Genomic DNA, 14388 nt, shown 5'->3' on the forward strand with positions numbered 1-14388 from the left:
CCACAGTGTCGCCCCCGTATTCTTTCTCATTACTTTTTCCATCCATCAAACACTTAAAAATAAAATAACAATATTTCCAAATTGCATCTTAAAAAGTTAATCAATAGCAAGATTTGCACATAAACAAATTTTCACTTTCACTTTGACAGCTGTTTAACGTGCAGAAAAAAAAATGTTTAAAGACTATTTGCTGAGGTTGTACAATAAATTTTCACTTAAACCACATTCACTGCTTACACGAGTTAGTCTTGACCCAGGACTTTTACATACTGAATTAATAATACTGTACCTTTGGAAACCATGCAAAGTAATAAGAATAAAACAAGCAGTTTCATTGCAGCTCCAACCTGGAAGCTCTTTTGCTGTCTGAAATTTGTATTGAGAATTCAGAATGGACTTGTTTTCTGCCTGTCACAAACACCGTGACCCAGTGGACTGTCATGTGTGTTAACGTCAACATTTCTTTAGAATTTCAAAGCAGATTACATGGAACCTCCCTCCAATAACCAAGAAATCTGATCCCTTTCTTTTATATGCTAATTCTTAGAATGGCATAATCTCACTGTTTGCATAGCAGGATTGTAAAGATTATCTTTCAACTTTTAACACACTCATTCGGGAAAATACATCCTGACAATAAGTAAGCCTGGGTTTTGACTTTATTTTAAGATTTAGTCAATAAGGTATTTTTAGAGACTTCTTACAAACAGATATATCTTGCTTGTTTAAAAAAGATAGAAACTATTATTTTCTTACTCAATATAATCTTCATTGAGCAGAATAGTAATAGCAAAAAAAATTGAGAAAACATAAAGAAAGTGAGGTAAATGTGATTTTTGATGTCAAGAAAATAATTTTTCATAGTGAGTTCTGCTGATGAGTCGCAACTAGTTGATTTCCACGCATTTGCACCTTATTATTAGCATACCTCACCTTACCCTCGTATAGAGTTTGCAATTCTCCCGTGTACTGCTGAGAAACTAGGTGCTGTCAATTTTCGAGTTGAAAGTCTGGGTGGTTACCTGGACTTTCCTCTCTGGGCTTCCCTCTTCAATTCAAATCATCCCATATCATGCTCCATGGGTGGCAACCACCTACATCCTTCATCCACGGAGTCAAACCACAAGCCCCATTCCATCATCATGCCTGGTCACCAGGTCAGCCATCAATGCTTTAAAAAAGTCAGGCTGGTTACAAGGAGACCAAAGCTGTGGACTAAACAAACAAAGTTTGTTACTTTTCAACAGGGCGGGCAGAAAGGAATGTGTGCTGGGAGAGCATTGTTAGAACAGCATGGAATACGTATGACAGCAAGAAATAATCTTGGATCGGAGGATGTAGAATCCATATGGGTCAAGTTCAGAAATGGCAAAAAAACAAGAAGAAACTTGAAGGTGTAGTCCATAGGCCCCTCAACAGTAGCTATACAGTGGGACAGAGAATAAATCAGCAGATAATGAGGTCATGTAGTAAAGGCAGTACATGAATTATGGGTGACTTTAATCTTCTTGTAGATTGGGTTGTCAGATTGGTAGAGGTAGACAGTAGGAAGAATTCATAGAGTGTAATCCGATCAGTTTCCGAGCACAATACAGTGGTTATGTAATGAGGCAGTCATGCTGTTTGGGATATGCTGATGTGTAAATAAGGCAGGTTTAATAAATGATGTCAGGGGTAAATGAGGTGAGGGCATTTTACTGAGTGTGGCATGAAGGGCCCAAACAAAACAGGAATCATTAAGAGTTGAGGGGGGGGGGGCAAACCCTCTGCCGGTTGGAGTTATACCTGGCATATAGATGCTTGTGGTCTTTGGAGGTCAGCCATCTCAGTTCCAGGACACCTCCACAGGACTTCTTCAGGATAGTGTCCTATGTCCAACTATCTCCAGCTGCTTCATCAATGATCTTTCCTCTATCATAGGGACAGAAGTGGAGATGTTCACCAATGATTGCACAATGTTCAGCACCATTCGCAACTCCTCGGGCACTGAAACAGTCTGTGTTCTAATTCAACAAGATCTGGACAGTATCCAGTCTTGGGCTGACAACTGGCAAGAATTTTTTGTTTTGCAGCAGAGATAATTGTGGGAAAATGGTACACATTTCAGAAAATAGTTCATGGCTGACAGCAAAGGTAGGTCTCAGCGAAAAAGGACGATCTGAGGAAAGGGATAACCTGACCATGGTGAACCAAAAAAGTTAAGGATAGCATCAGATTGAAAGAAAAATGTGTGGCACAGATTAGTGATAAGGCAGAGAATTGGGAATACTTTAAAAAACAAACAAAGGTGACTAAAAAATAATAAAGGGAGAGAAATAAAATTTGAGGATAAGCTTGCAAGTAATATCAACATGGACATAAAAACTTCTTTAACTACATAAAAAGGCAGAAAGACAGAAGTTAAAATATACCCCTTAGAGATCAAAGCTGGAGAAATAATACAGGAGAGATGGCGGAGGAATTGAATAAATGCTTTGCAACAAACTTCACAGTAGAAGTCCCTAATTCCAAATTACTAAATAATCAAAGGGTCATTTCTGACTTTATGATGGAGGGAAGGTCACTGATGAAGCAGCTGAAGTTGGTTGGATCTAGAACACTGCCCTGAGGAACTTCTGCAGAGATGAGCTGGAGCTGAGATGTCTGAATTCCAACAACTACAACCATCTCTCTACATACCAGGTATGACTCCAACCAGAGGAGAGTCTTCCTCCTAATTCATGTTGATTCTGGATTTGTTCAGATTCCTGGATGCCACACTCAGTCATATGCAGCCTTGATGTCAAGGAGGAAAGTAACTCAACACAATAACTGTCACTAATGAGGAATGTGAGGAATGAAATGGCTCTTTCTAAAAATAGCAGCTCTTTTGGGACACTAAAAGCAGAATGTTTGTGAATAATAGACAATAGACAATAGGTGCAGGAGTAGGCCATTTGGCCTTTCGAGCCAGCACCACCATTCAATACGATCATGGCTGATCATCCACAGCTGAAGGAGCAAAGATGGCCTTTTGTAGAGCGATATGCTCTTTCTGTCAGATGTGGGAGTTTAGGGAGAGTTTCTATGGTACTGTTAAAATCATGAGGGGCATGGATAAGGTAAATAGACAAAGTCTTTTCCCTGGGGGGGGAATGGGGAGCGGGAAACCGGAACTAGAGGGCATCAGTTTATGATCAGAAGGGAAAAATTTAAAAGGGACCTAAGGGGCAACCTTTTCATGCAGAGGGTGGTGCATGTATGGAATGAGCTGCCAGAGGAAGTTGTAGAGGCTTGTACAATTACAACATTTAAAAAGCAGTTGGATGGATGTATGAATAGGAAGGGCTTAGAGAGATATGGACCAAGTGCTGGCAAAGGGGATTAGATTAGGTTAGGATATCTGGATCACATGGACAAGTGAGATCAAAGGGGTCTGTTTCCGTGCTGTATGTCTCTATGACTCTATAACTGGCCAACTGAATGCATGCTGGGAAGGAAACTGAGATAGTAAGGCAGGAAGCTCACAGAATTCACTACCAGATTAGATCAAGCTAGACAGATATATAAATCATTTACCTGATTGATTATCTTGAGTATGTGCTGATGAATCAATATTGTGAGGTTGCAGGTAGATGAATAGATCAGAATATTTGGTGGAACTCTTTTTGAGATAGCCCAGCTCCAAAGGCTGGCTCAATCAATAGGGAAATTGTAATATCCAGTACTGCCTTTTGTAACATCTTTTCTTGGAACAGAAATCATTAACATGGAGTAATAGGATTTTAGCAATTACACTGTTTTATCAAATGGATGGAAATATACAGGAGGAATCTGCATATCAATTACCAAACTGACCTAGGGAACGGTAATAAACCACTGAACTTGAGGATAACACGGAGATCTGTATTAAGTATCAAACAATGACGAGACAGATCACAGAAAAGAGATAGAGTGCTTGGTAATGTTGTGCAAACATAACAAACTCTCCCTCAACATCAGCAAAACTAAAGAGCTGATCATCAACTTCAGGCAGCAAGGTGGACAATGACACGCCCCTACCTACATCAATGGTACTGAGGAGGGCATGGTCAAGAGCATCAAGTTCCTAGAGTGATGATCACCAACTCTCCAAGGAACATGCCAATGATCCAACACCATCCATGTCACTCTACATTTTCCATGACAAATCCACACATCCTGGACACTATGGGCAATTTTGCATGGCCAATCAACCTAACAGACACATCTTTGGACAGTAGGAAAAGAACAGAGCACCTGCAGGAAACCCTCACAGGCGCAGGGAGAATATGCAAGCCCACAAAAATGGTTTCCTGAGGGAGAAATCGAACCCAGTGCTTGGTCTGGTGAGGCAGCAGTGCTAACCACGGAGCAACCGTGCCTGACAAGTTTATCAGAATTCTTTGAAGAGGTAACAGGAAGGATAAATAAAGGGAAAACAGTATATATAATATATATAGAATCTCAGAAGGTGTCTTCCATTGTACAAAGTGTAAGACTACTTAATAAGATAAGGGTTCATAGCTTTGGATAGATTATTGAATAACTAGTAAAAGACAGAGAGTTGGGATGAGGGGGACAATTCCAGGATGACAATCACTGTCTAGTGGAGTGCCTCGGGAATCAATGCTGGGGTCTCAATTTACAACATACATCAATGCTTGGGCGGGAATGAGAATGTACACTCACCAAATTTGGAAATGACACAGAAATAAGTAGGAAAGCAAGAGGTGAGGATAATTCAAAGATCTGCAGGTGATAAATAAAGGGAAAGCAGCAGATATACTTGGAATCCCAAAAGGCAGTGGATAAAATACCACACGTTAGGATACATAATACGATAAAGGTACACGATGTTGGACACAGTATATTAGAATGGATAGACGACTGCCTAACTAATAGAAGACAGAAAGTTAGGCGAAATGGATTGTATTCAGAATGGTAAACTGTAACTAGTGAAGTGCCACAGGGATTAGTATAAGGGTCACAATTATTTACAATACATAACAATGACTTGGATGAGGAAAGTGAATCAGCAAAAAAATTGGAATATAATGTAGGAAAATGTGACATTATGCACTTTGGTAGGAAGAATAAATGAGCTGAATTTTATATAAATGGAGAAAAGCTGCAGAAGGCTATAGCACATAAGGATGTGGGAGTCATTGTGCATAAATAACCAAAAGCTAGCATCTAGGTTCAGTGGGTAACAGTAAAAGCAAAAAAAAAGGTGATTTTTATTTCAACAGGAATGGAGTATAATGACAGGGAGGCTTTGCTGAAACTATACAAGGCACTAGTCAGACCACAGCTAGAATACTGTAAACAGTTTTGGGCCTCTTATCTGAAGAAATATATCCTATAATCGAAAAGCAGTCCAAAGAAGTTTCTAAGCAGATTCCAGGTATTGAGGGGCTATCTTAAGAGGAGAGGTTAAATAGATCTGACCCTTACTCGTTAGAACATAGAGGAGAGAAAGGTGGCCTTTATTAATCTGTACAAGATTCTTAGTGGAAGTAGAATCACAGAATCCCTTCAGTATGGAAGCAGGCCTTATGGTCCATTGAGTCCACACTGACTGTCTGAAGAGCATCCCACCCAAACCCATTCCCTCCTACCCTATCCCTATAACCCCGCATTTCCTATGGTTAGCCATAGCCTGCACATCTCTGGACACTATGGGGCAATTTAGCATGGCCAATCCAAGTAACCTGCCCATCTTTGAAATGTGGGAGGAAATTAACAGGATAGATGGCAAAACATTGTTTTCCTTTATTGGGGAGGCTAGGACCAGAGGGCATAATCTCAGAATAGGGGTCACATATTTAAAATAGTAATGAGGTTGAATTTCTTCTCTCAGGAAATACTGAATTGGTTCAATTCTTTACCACACAGAAACTGTGGAGGCTCAGTCATTAAGTGTATTCAAGGCTGAGAAAGATGGACATTTAATCAATTAGAGAATTGAGAGTTAGAGGGAAAGGCAGGAATGTGGAGTTGAGGATTTTCAGATCAGCCATGATCTCATCTCATTGCCCTGCTTTGGCTCCTATGTCTTATGAAAGAAATTACAGATATGGGTATGGAGAGATTCCTTAAAATATTACCATTTAGATTAGACCATCTCTCCATGTTGTTTCTTTCAAAGTGTATCACTTTCATTGATTCAAAATTACAGGTGCCAAACATTTGCCAATTTCACCAGTGGATAGCGTTCTCTTGGTCTTTATCAGATTACTGTTTTGGAGAATTGCTATGCTATGTGCTGTGTTTCTTACAACACACCTCTTCAAAATTGTTTTCATTGTCCATGCTTTTACACAGTTGTGAAGCTTCAATGCAGATCTTTTTTGCTTCAGGTAGGGTTTCCACCATTGGTTTTAGACTGACTGACCTTTAGTTCAGATTTACGCCATCTCTTCAATTTTCGTTGCTTCATCATTGGTGACCATGCCTCAGCTCCCTTGATCCTAATCTCTGGAATTCCCTTGATAAACCTTCCTCCTTCTCTCTCCCTCTTTCCATCTTCAAGATGTTCCTTAAAAACCTAAATTTCCAGCCACATCCTTGGGAACAATGGCTAATATCTGTTTATGTTTTATCAAATATTGTTTGATAGGGAATGTGTGAAATGCCTTGGGAAGCTTCACTCACCTCCAAGGTACTGTAGAAAGGTGTATTTTTGTTGACACAATGCAAATTACAAATGAAATATGTTGGGAAATAGTCAGAAAGTCATTGTCATAGGAGGAAAAACACAAAGGCGAGTTTAATGAAGCGGGTGTGTCTTTTATCGGAACAGCACTGTCCAAAACAGCAACCTCAGTTATTTATTATTTTTAATTTCAAATTTCAACAAGCTTGCTTTGTATGTCGATAATTACTATTCTTACCTCAATATATCAATGCATAGTTTGGATTTTACTAATATTACTTACTTCCAATCTTCCAGAAAAGATAATCCATTGTGGTTTGGTATTGCCTGTCTAGACATAATCAGTTGGCCAGACTTCCAGTCACTCCAATTTGTCTTTCTGGTTTACTCAATCGATTCACATGTAACTTTATTGCTCAATGCACTGCAGATTTTTTTTTGAAATTCCTATTGTGATGTGTTATGTTTCTCTGTTGTATGAACACTTAGAGATAGAGTGCAAAGCTTTATAGTTTGCTACACTGATCCTTAATAACTCATATGCTTAACCCATTTGCATTACTTGCAAACGTTTCAGCAGATGTAGTTTGAGGACTCCACCAAACGAATACCAAATGAATTTCATACATGTTGATTCATGACTATCACTTCATCATCTTAAAGGAAAAGATAAAGGAATTGTGTTTAAAAACAGAAAATATTGGAAATACATAAGAGCAACAGATACATTGGAACATCACAACCCGGAAGTTCTTCTTCAAGTCACACACCATCCTGACTTGAAAATATACCAATGTTCTTTCACAGCATTGGGGATCCACTTAGAGCACATGAACTGTAATGTGCCTAAAAGACAGCTCACCACCACCCTCTTAAGTGCAATTAGGATCAGGTGGAAAATGCTGGCCTAACCAGTCATACCCATAATGTGTGAAGATCCTGGTGATAGTGACCATAGCACAATCATTGCAGAGATGTAGTCCTCCTTCACATTGAGAATACCCTTTATCATGTTGTGTAATACTACCATCTTGCTAAATGGGACAAACTTGACAGATCTGTCCACTCAAGACTGGGCATCATGTGAGTCATAGAGTCATGGAGATGTACAGCACAGAAACAGATTCTTCGGGCCAACTCATCTATGCTGACCAGATATCCCAACCTAATTAGATTAGATTAGATTACATTACAGCGTGGAAACAGGCCCTTCGGCCCAACAAGTCCACACCGACCCGCCGAAGCGCAACCCACCCATGCCCCTACATTTACCCCTTACCTAACACTACGGGCAATTTAGCATGGCCAATTCACCTGACCTGCACATCTTTGGACTGTGGGAGGAAACCCACGCAGACACAGGGAGAACGTGCAAAATCCACACAGTCAGTCGCCTGAGGCGGGAATTGAACCCGGGTCTCAGGCGCTGTGAGGCAGTGGTTAGCACTGTTGCCTCACAGTGCCTGAGACCCGGGTTCAATTTCCACCTCAGGCGACTGACTGTGTGGAGTTTGCACGTTCTCCCCGTGTCTGCGTGGGTTTCCTTCAGGTGCTCCGGTTTCCTCCCACAGTCCAAAGATGTGCAGGTCAGATGAATTGGCCATGCTAAATTGCCAATAGTGTTAGGTAAGGGGTAAATGTAGGGGTATGGGTGGGTTGCGCTTCGGCGGGTCGGTGTGGACTTGTTGGGCCGAAAGGCCTGTTTCCACGCTGTAGTGTAATCTAATCTAATCTAGTGCCATTTGCCAGCATTTGGCCTATATCCCTCTAAACCCTTCCTATTCATATACACATCCAAATGCCTTTAAATGTTGCAATTGTACCAGCCTCCATCACTTCCTCTGGCAGCTCATTCCATATACGCACCACCCTCTACATGAAAACGTTGCCCCTTAGATCCCTTTTATATCTTTCCGCTCTCACCCTAAACCTATGTCCTCCAGTTCTGGACTCCCCACCCTAGGGAAAAGACTTTGTCTATTTATCCTATCCATGCCCCTCATAATTTTATAAACCTCTATAAGGTCACCCCTCAGCCGCCAACGTTCCAGGGAAAACAGCCCCAGTCTGTTCAGCCTCTCCCTATAGCTCAAATCCGCCAACCCTGGCAACATCCTTGTAAATTTTTTCTGAACCCTTCCAAGTTTCACAACATCCTTCCAATAGGAAGGAGACCAGAATTGCATGCAATATTCCAAAAGTGGCCTAACCAACATCATGTATAGCCGCAACATGACCTCCCAACTCCTATACTCAATGCTCTGACAAATAAAGGAAAGCATACCAAATGCCTTCTTCACTATCCTATCTACCTATGACTCTACTTTCAAGGAGCTATGAACCTGTGCTCCAAGGTCTCTTTATTCAGCAACACCTCCCCAGCACCTTACCATTAAGTGCATAAGTCCTGATAAGATTTGCTATCTCAAAATGCAGCACATCGCATTTATTTGAATTAAACTCCATCTGCCACTCCTCAGCCCATTGGCTCATCTGATCAAGGTATTGTTGTAAAAATAGATTTGTACTCCAATACAATCTGCAACCTCATGGCCCGGCACATCCGCCACTTAACCACGACCATCAAGCCAGGAGATAGACCCTGGTTCAGGGAGAGTGCAGGAAGGCATGCCAAGAGCAGCATCAGGCATGCCAAACAATGAAGTGCAAACCTATGATAGACAGAGGTATATGATTCTACAGACAATGGATCAGATCTAAGTTCTGCATTCCAATTGTACCCGGTTGTGAATGGTGATGGATTATTAAACTGCTTGAAAGCAGAGTCACAGAGTCACCAAATAGGCATTTGGTTTGGAGGATTTGAGCTACAGGGAGTGCCTGAATAGGCTGGGGCTGTTTTCCCTGGAGCATCGGAGGCTGATGGGTGATGGTTTATAAAATCATGAAGGGCATGGATAGGGTAAATAGACAAAGACATTTCCCTGGGGGTGGAGGAGCCTAGAACTAGGAGCATATGTTTAGGGTGAGAGGGGAAAGATTTAGATTAGATTCCCTACAGTGTGGAAACAGGCCCTTCGGCCCAACCAGTCCACACCGACCCTCCAAAGAGTAACCCACCCAGACCCATTTTTCCTCTGACTAAGTACTATGAACAATTTAGCATGGCCAATTCACCTGACCTGCACATCTTTGGATTGTGGGAGGAAACCGGAGCACCCGGAGGAAACCCGCGCAGACAATGTGCAAACTCCACATAGGCAGTCACCTGAGGCTGGAATTGAACCTGGGACCCTGGCGCTGTGAGGCTGCAGTGCTAACCACTGAGCCACCGTGCCTCCCCAAAAGGGACCTAAGGAGCAACTTTTTTACGAAGAGGGTGATACATGTATGGAATGAGCTGCCAGAGGAAGTGATGGAGGCTGGTACAATTGCAACATTTAAAAGGCATCTGGATGGGTTTAGAGGGATATGGGCCAAGTGCTGGCAAATGGGACTAGATTAGGTTAGGATATCTGGTCAGCTTGCATGCATTGGACTGAAGGATCTGTTTCCATGCAGTACATCTCTATGACTCTATAACTCACTAGAGGAGGAGGCTCCATAAATATCCCTATCCTCAATGATGGGAAAACCCAGCACATCAATGCAAAAGATAATGATGAATCATTCACAGCAACCTTCAGCCAGAAATGCTGACTGGATGATCCATCTCAGCCTCCTCCAGTGGTTCCCAGCATTACAAATATCAGACTTCAGCCAATTCAATTCATAGAACATAGAACAGTACAGCACAGAACAGGCCCTTCAGCCCACGTTGTTGTGCCGACCACTGATCCTAATGTATGCACCCTTAAGTTTCTGTGACCATATGCATGTCCAGGAGTCTCTTAAATGTCCCCAATGACCCTGCCTCCACAACTGTTGCTGGCAACGCATTCCATGCTCTCACAACTTTCTGAGTAAAGAACCTGCCTCTGACATCCCCTCTATACTTTCCTCCATCCAACTTAAAACTATAACCCCTCGTGTTAGTAATTTCTGCCCTGGGAAATAGTCTCTGGCTATCGACTCTATCTATGCCTCTCATTATCTTGTATACCTCAATTAGGTTCCCTCTCCTCCTCCTTTTCTCCAATGAAAAAAAGTCCAAGCTCAGTCAACCTCTCTTCATAAGATAAGCCCTCCAGTCCAGGCAGCATCCTGGTAAACCTCCTCTGAACTCTCTCCAAAGCATCCACATCTTTCTTATAATAGGGCGACCAGAACTGGATGCAGTATTCCAAGTGCGGTCTAACCAAAGTTTTATAGAGCTGCAACAAGATCTCAAGACTCTTAAACTCAATGCCCCTGTTAATGAAAGCCAAAACACCATATGCTTTCTTAACAACCCTGTCCACTTGGGTGGCCATTTTAAGGGATCTATGTACCTGCACACCAAGATTCCTCTGTTCCTCCACACTGCCAAGAATCATATCCTTAATCCTGTACTCAGCTTTCAAATTCGACCTTCCAAAAAGCATCACCTCGCATTTATCCAGGTTGAACTCCATCTGTCACCTCTCAGCCCATCTCTGCATCCTGTCAATGTCCCGTTGTAGCCTACAACAGCCCTCTATACTGTCAACGACACCTCCAACCTTTGTGTCGTCTGCAAACTTGCTGACCCATCCTTCAATCCCCTCATCCAAGTCATTAATAAAAATTACAAACAATAGAGACCCAAGGACAGAGCCCTGTGGAACATCACGCACCACAGACTTCCAGGCAGAATATTTTCCTTCTACTACCACTCGCTGTCTTCTGTTGGCCACTACATCTGATATCAAGAAATGGCTGAACACACTGAATTCTGCAAAGGCTATGGGTTCTGACAACACTGCAGAAAGGTGTGTGCTTCTAAATGTAAAGCACCCATAGCCAAGCTGTTCCAGTACAGTTACAACCCTGGAATCTACCTGACAATGCGGCCAATTGCCTGGGCATGTCCATGTCCAAACCCCAGGGCTGAGATTTAATAGCACCCTTGACTGTTAACAATCACCCTGGACTTTGACCAAGGTCTATTCTCCATGGATGTGAATACATGACAATTTGACTGAAGCACATGCAGTATGTTTCCGTGCAGACCGTTGGCATGTGGTGTAGGTGTGACATTGATATAGCACGGTGCTGTCCAGCAACATGTCGGCACACTTGACTGATTAACCCATGGCAAGCAGCCTGGCTTTGTGCCTGTGCTGCACGGCAAGGCAACATATAAATACAGTGAACCTTTTTAGCTTTGAATGAGGCAGTAGAATGCAAAAAGGCGAGGCCAAGCAAAGCAAGATGGAGATGCCATGAGCATCCAAATAGGTACAAAGTGAATGATCACTGAAAGATCAGGTGAGGAACCCGTAAATGCACCCTGTTTCAAACAGGTGCTTGCCTCTAAGACGATGCCCTGGTAGCAGCCTTATACTGAAAGGTGCCGGTGCAGTCCAAAATGCAGCATTGAAGTGGGGAACCCTATTGCAAATGGGCCAAAGATGTGCCATGACGTGGTGAAGCTGATACATGTTCAATGACAAGTGTTATGGATGATGGCAAACCTCTCAAATCATTTTCAAGCAGGTAGCCCAGACTGTAACTTTACTATTTGTTTAGCTAGATGTATAGTGAATATAGCGGAGTAAATCGGCTGGGTTGACTGCCAGGTTTTAAACAAACAAGAAGGGCTTATTCCCGAAATGTCGATTCTCCTGTTCCTTGGATGCTGCCTGACCTGCTGCGCTTTTCCAGCAACACATTTTCAGCTTTAAACAAACAAAACCTATTTATAAAATTATGGAATGAAACACAAAGAACAGAAAACAGAATACCAGATAACTTACCTCACCCAAACCCCACTTAATTATGCTGTTCTGGAAGTACTTGCAACAGTTCCAATACACATTTCCCTGAGCACAAACGATAAAAAAATGGCATAGGCAACTTATAGTTTGAAATCATAAAGGCAGAAGGACAGGGTGAAGGCTTCCAGTTTCTCTCAATCAACTGAATTGAACTGCACAGCTAGAGAACTGGCCATGGCCCCTTGACTAGACCAGTTTTTAAAAGACCTTTCAAGCTTTTGGTCTGAAGCACTATCTGCTCAGATAAACAACAAGGCCCCAATAAACCATTCGAACTTCAGACATATGGAGCCTGGCCAATAACCCCACCTCTGAAAAACAACTCAAGGGTAAAGTAACCTTGTACAAGACCAGGATTGTGACATAAGCTCTCTGGACACTGCCAATGGAGTGTAACCTGAGGTGATTGCTTTCTCAGATGGAGCCCCAGCAGCGAGATGGAGTTCGCAGGTAACCCCTCTGAATTGCAGGTCGTGAATAGTTGCTATCTAGTTTTTTTAAATGTATTCATTTTGTGAATGTGGGCGGCACTGGCTGGGCCAGCATTTATTGCCCATCTCTACTTGCCCTTGAGAAGGTGATGGTGAGTTGCCTTCTTGAACCACTGCAGGCCACCTGTTGTGAGTTGTCTCACAATGTCCTTCGGGAGGGAATTCTAGGATTTTGACCTAGTGACAGTGAAGGAATGGCGACATATTTCTAAATCAGGATGGTGAGCAGCTTGGAGGGGAACTTGCAGGTGGTGGTGTTCCTATGTGTCTGCTGCTTGGTCCTTCTAAATGGAAGTGGTCATGGGTTTGGAACATGATGTCTGAGGATGTTTGGTGAATTTTTGTTGTGCATCTTATAGATAGTACACACTAATGTTACTGAGCATTAGTAGTGGAGGGAGTGGATGTTTGTGGATGTAATGCCAATCATGTGGGCTGCTTTGTCCTGGACGGTGTCAAACCTTTTGAGTGTTGTTGGAGCTGCACTCATCCAAGAAAGTGGGGAGTATTCCATCACACCACTGTCTTATACCATGTAAATCATGGACAGGCTTTGGGGAGTCAGGAGGTGATTTATTCATACAGTATCTGTTGTCTCTGATCTGCTCTTGCAGCCACAGTATTTATGAGGTGAGTTCAGTTGAGGTTCAAGTCAATGATAACATTCAGGATGTTGACAGTGAGGGATTCAGTGATAGTAACACTATTCAATGTCAGTGGCAGTTAGATTGTCTCTCATTGGTGATGGTCATAGTCTGGTGTTTGTGTAGCGCGAATGTTACTTGCCACTTGACAGTCCAAGGAGGAGTCGAAGAATGTGGTCCTGGAAAAGCACAGCCGGTCAGGCAGCATCCAAAGAGCAGGAAAGTCAGCATTTCATGCAGCCCAAGCCTGGATATTGACCAGATATTGTTGCATTTGGAAATGGACTGCTTCAGTATCTGAAGAGTCATGAAATTTTACTGAACATTATGTAATTATCGGCGTACTGTATCAATCAGGAAGATTAGGGACACGTAGCATGCAAACAGACCTCTCACTAATCATTAGTCAGGAACTTCTTTTTCTTGATGTCAAGAACCTCAATTTTCTGATTTCACAACTGAATCATCATTACCAATATCATTCGGGGTTGAGGAAGTTCAACATTACTCAAATACTTAATTGTTTCTTCAAAGATATCGATCCAAATGAAACTTTCATTTCTTTCCTGTATTTGCTAATACATATTGTTTCGTTACTAAATATTAATCCATTTTATTTCCTGTTCACGTCAGAATGCATGGTATTCTCTAAGGTTTTGCTTAAACAAACCTATCAATGAAGGATCTGTGTCTAAACAACCAGGGTCAAGATTTTGTCACACATAAGGCGCGTTTTGATT

General features: G+C 42.1%; 1 protein-coding gene across 2 annotated transcripts in view; it reads right to left on the reverse strand.

Moving 5' to 3' along the window:
- Positions 1 to 12614, reverse strand: part of LOC122555231 (disintegrin and metalloproteinase domain-containing protein 12-like) — a 71745-nt gene extending 59131 nt beyond the window's left edge. Inside the window, exon 1 of one of the 2 annotated variants that reach the window (XM_087996149.1) lies at positions 12493 to 12614. Coding sequence is in view for 1 of the 2 variants with exons in the window: in XM_043701013.2 (XP_043556948.2) it covers positions 290 to 335 (46 nt within the window). In the remaining variant the exon portion in view is untranslated. Of the gene's footprint in view, positions 1 to 289; positions 408 to 12492 lie in introns of those variants that run through there. The other variant, XM_043701013.2, reaches the window with a different exon arrangement.
- Positions 12615 to 14388: the final 1774 nt, after the last annotated feature.

The sequence above is a fragment of the Chiloscyllium plagiosum genome, unplaced genomic scaffold (assembly GCF_037043375.1).
Source record: "Chiloscyllium plagiosum isolate Xiang-an unplaced genomic scaffold, Cpla_swu_hap1 HiC_scaffold_1, whole genome shotgun sequence".
NCBI classification, from domain to species: Eukaryota; Metazoa; Chordata; class Chondrichthyes; order Orectolobiformes; family Hemiscylliidae; genus Chiloscyllium; species Chiloscyllium plagiosum.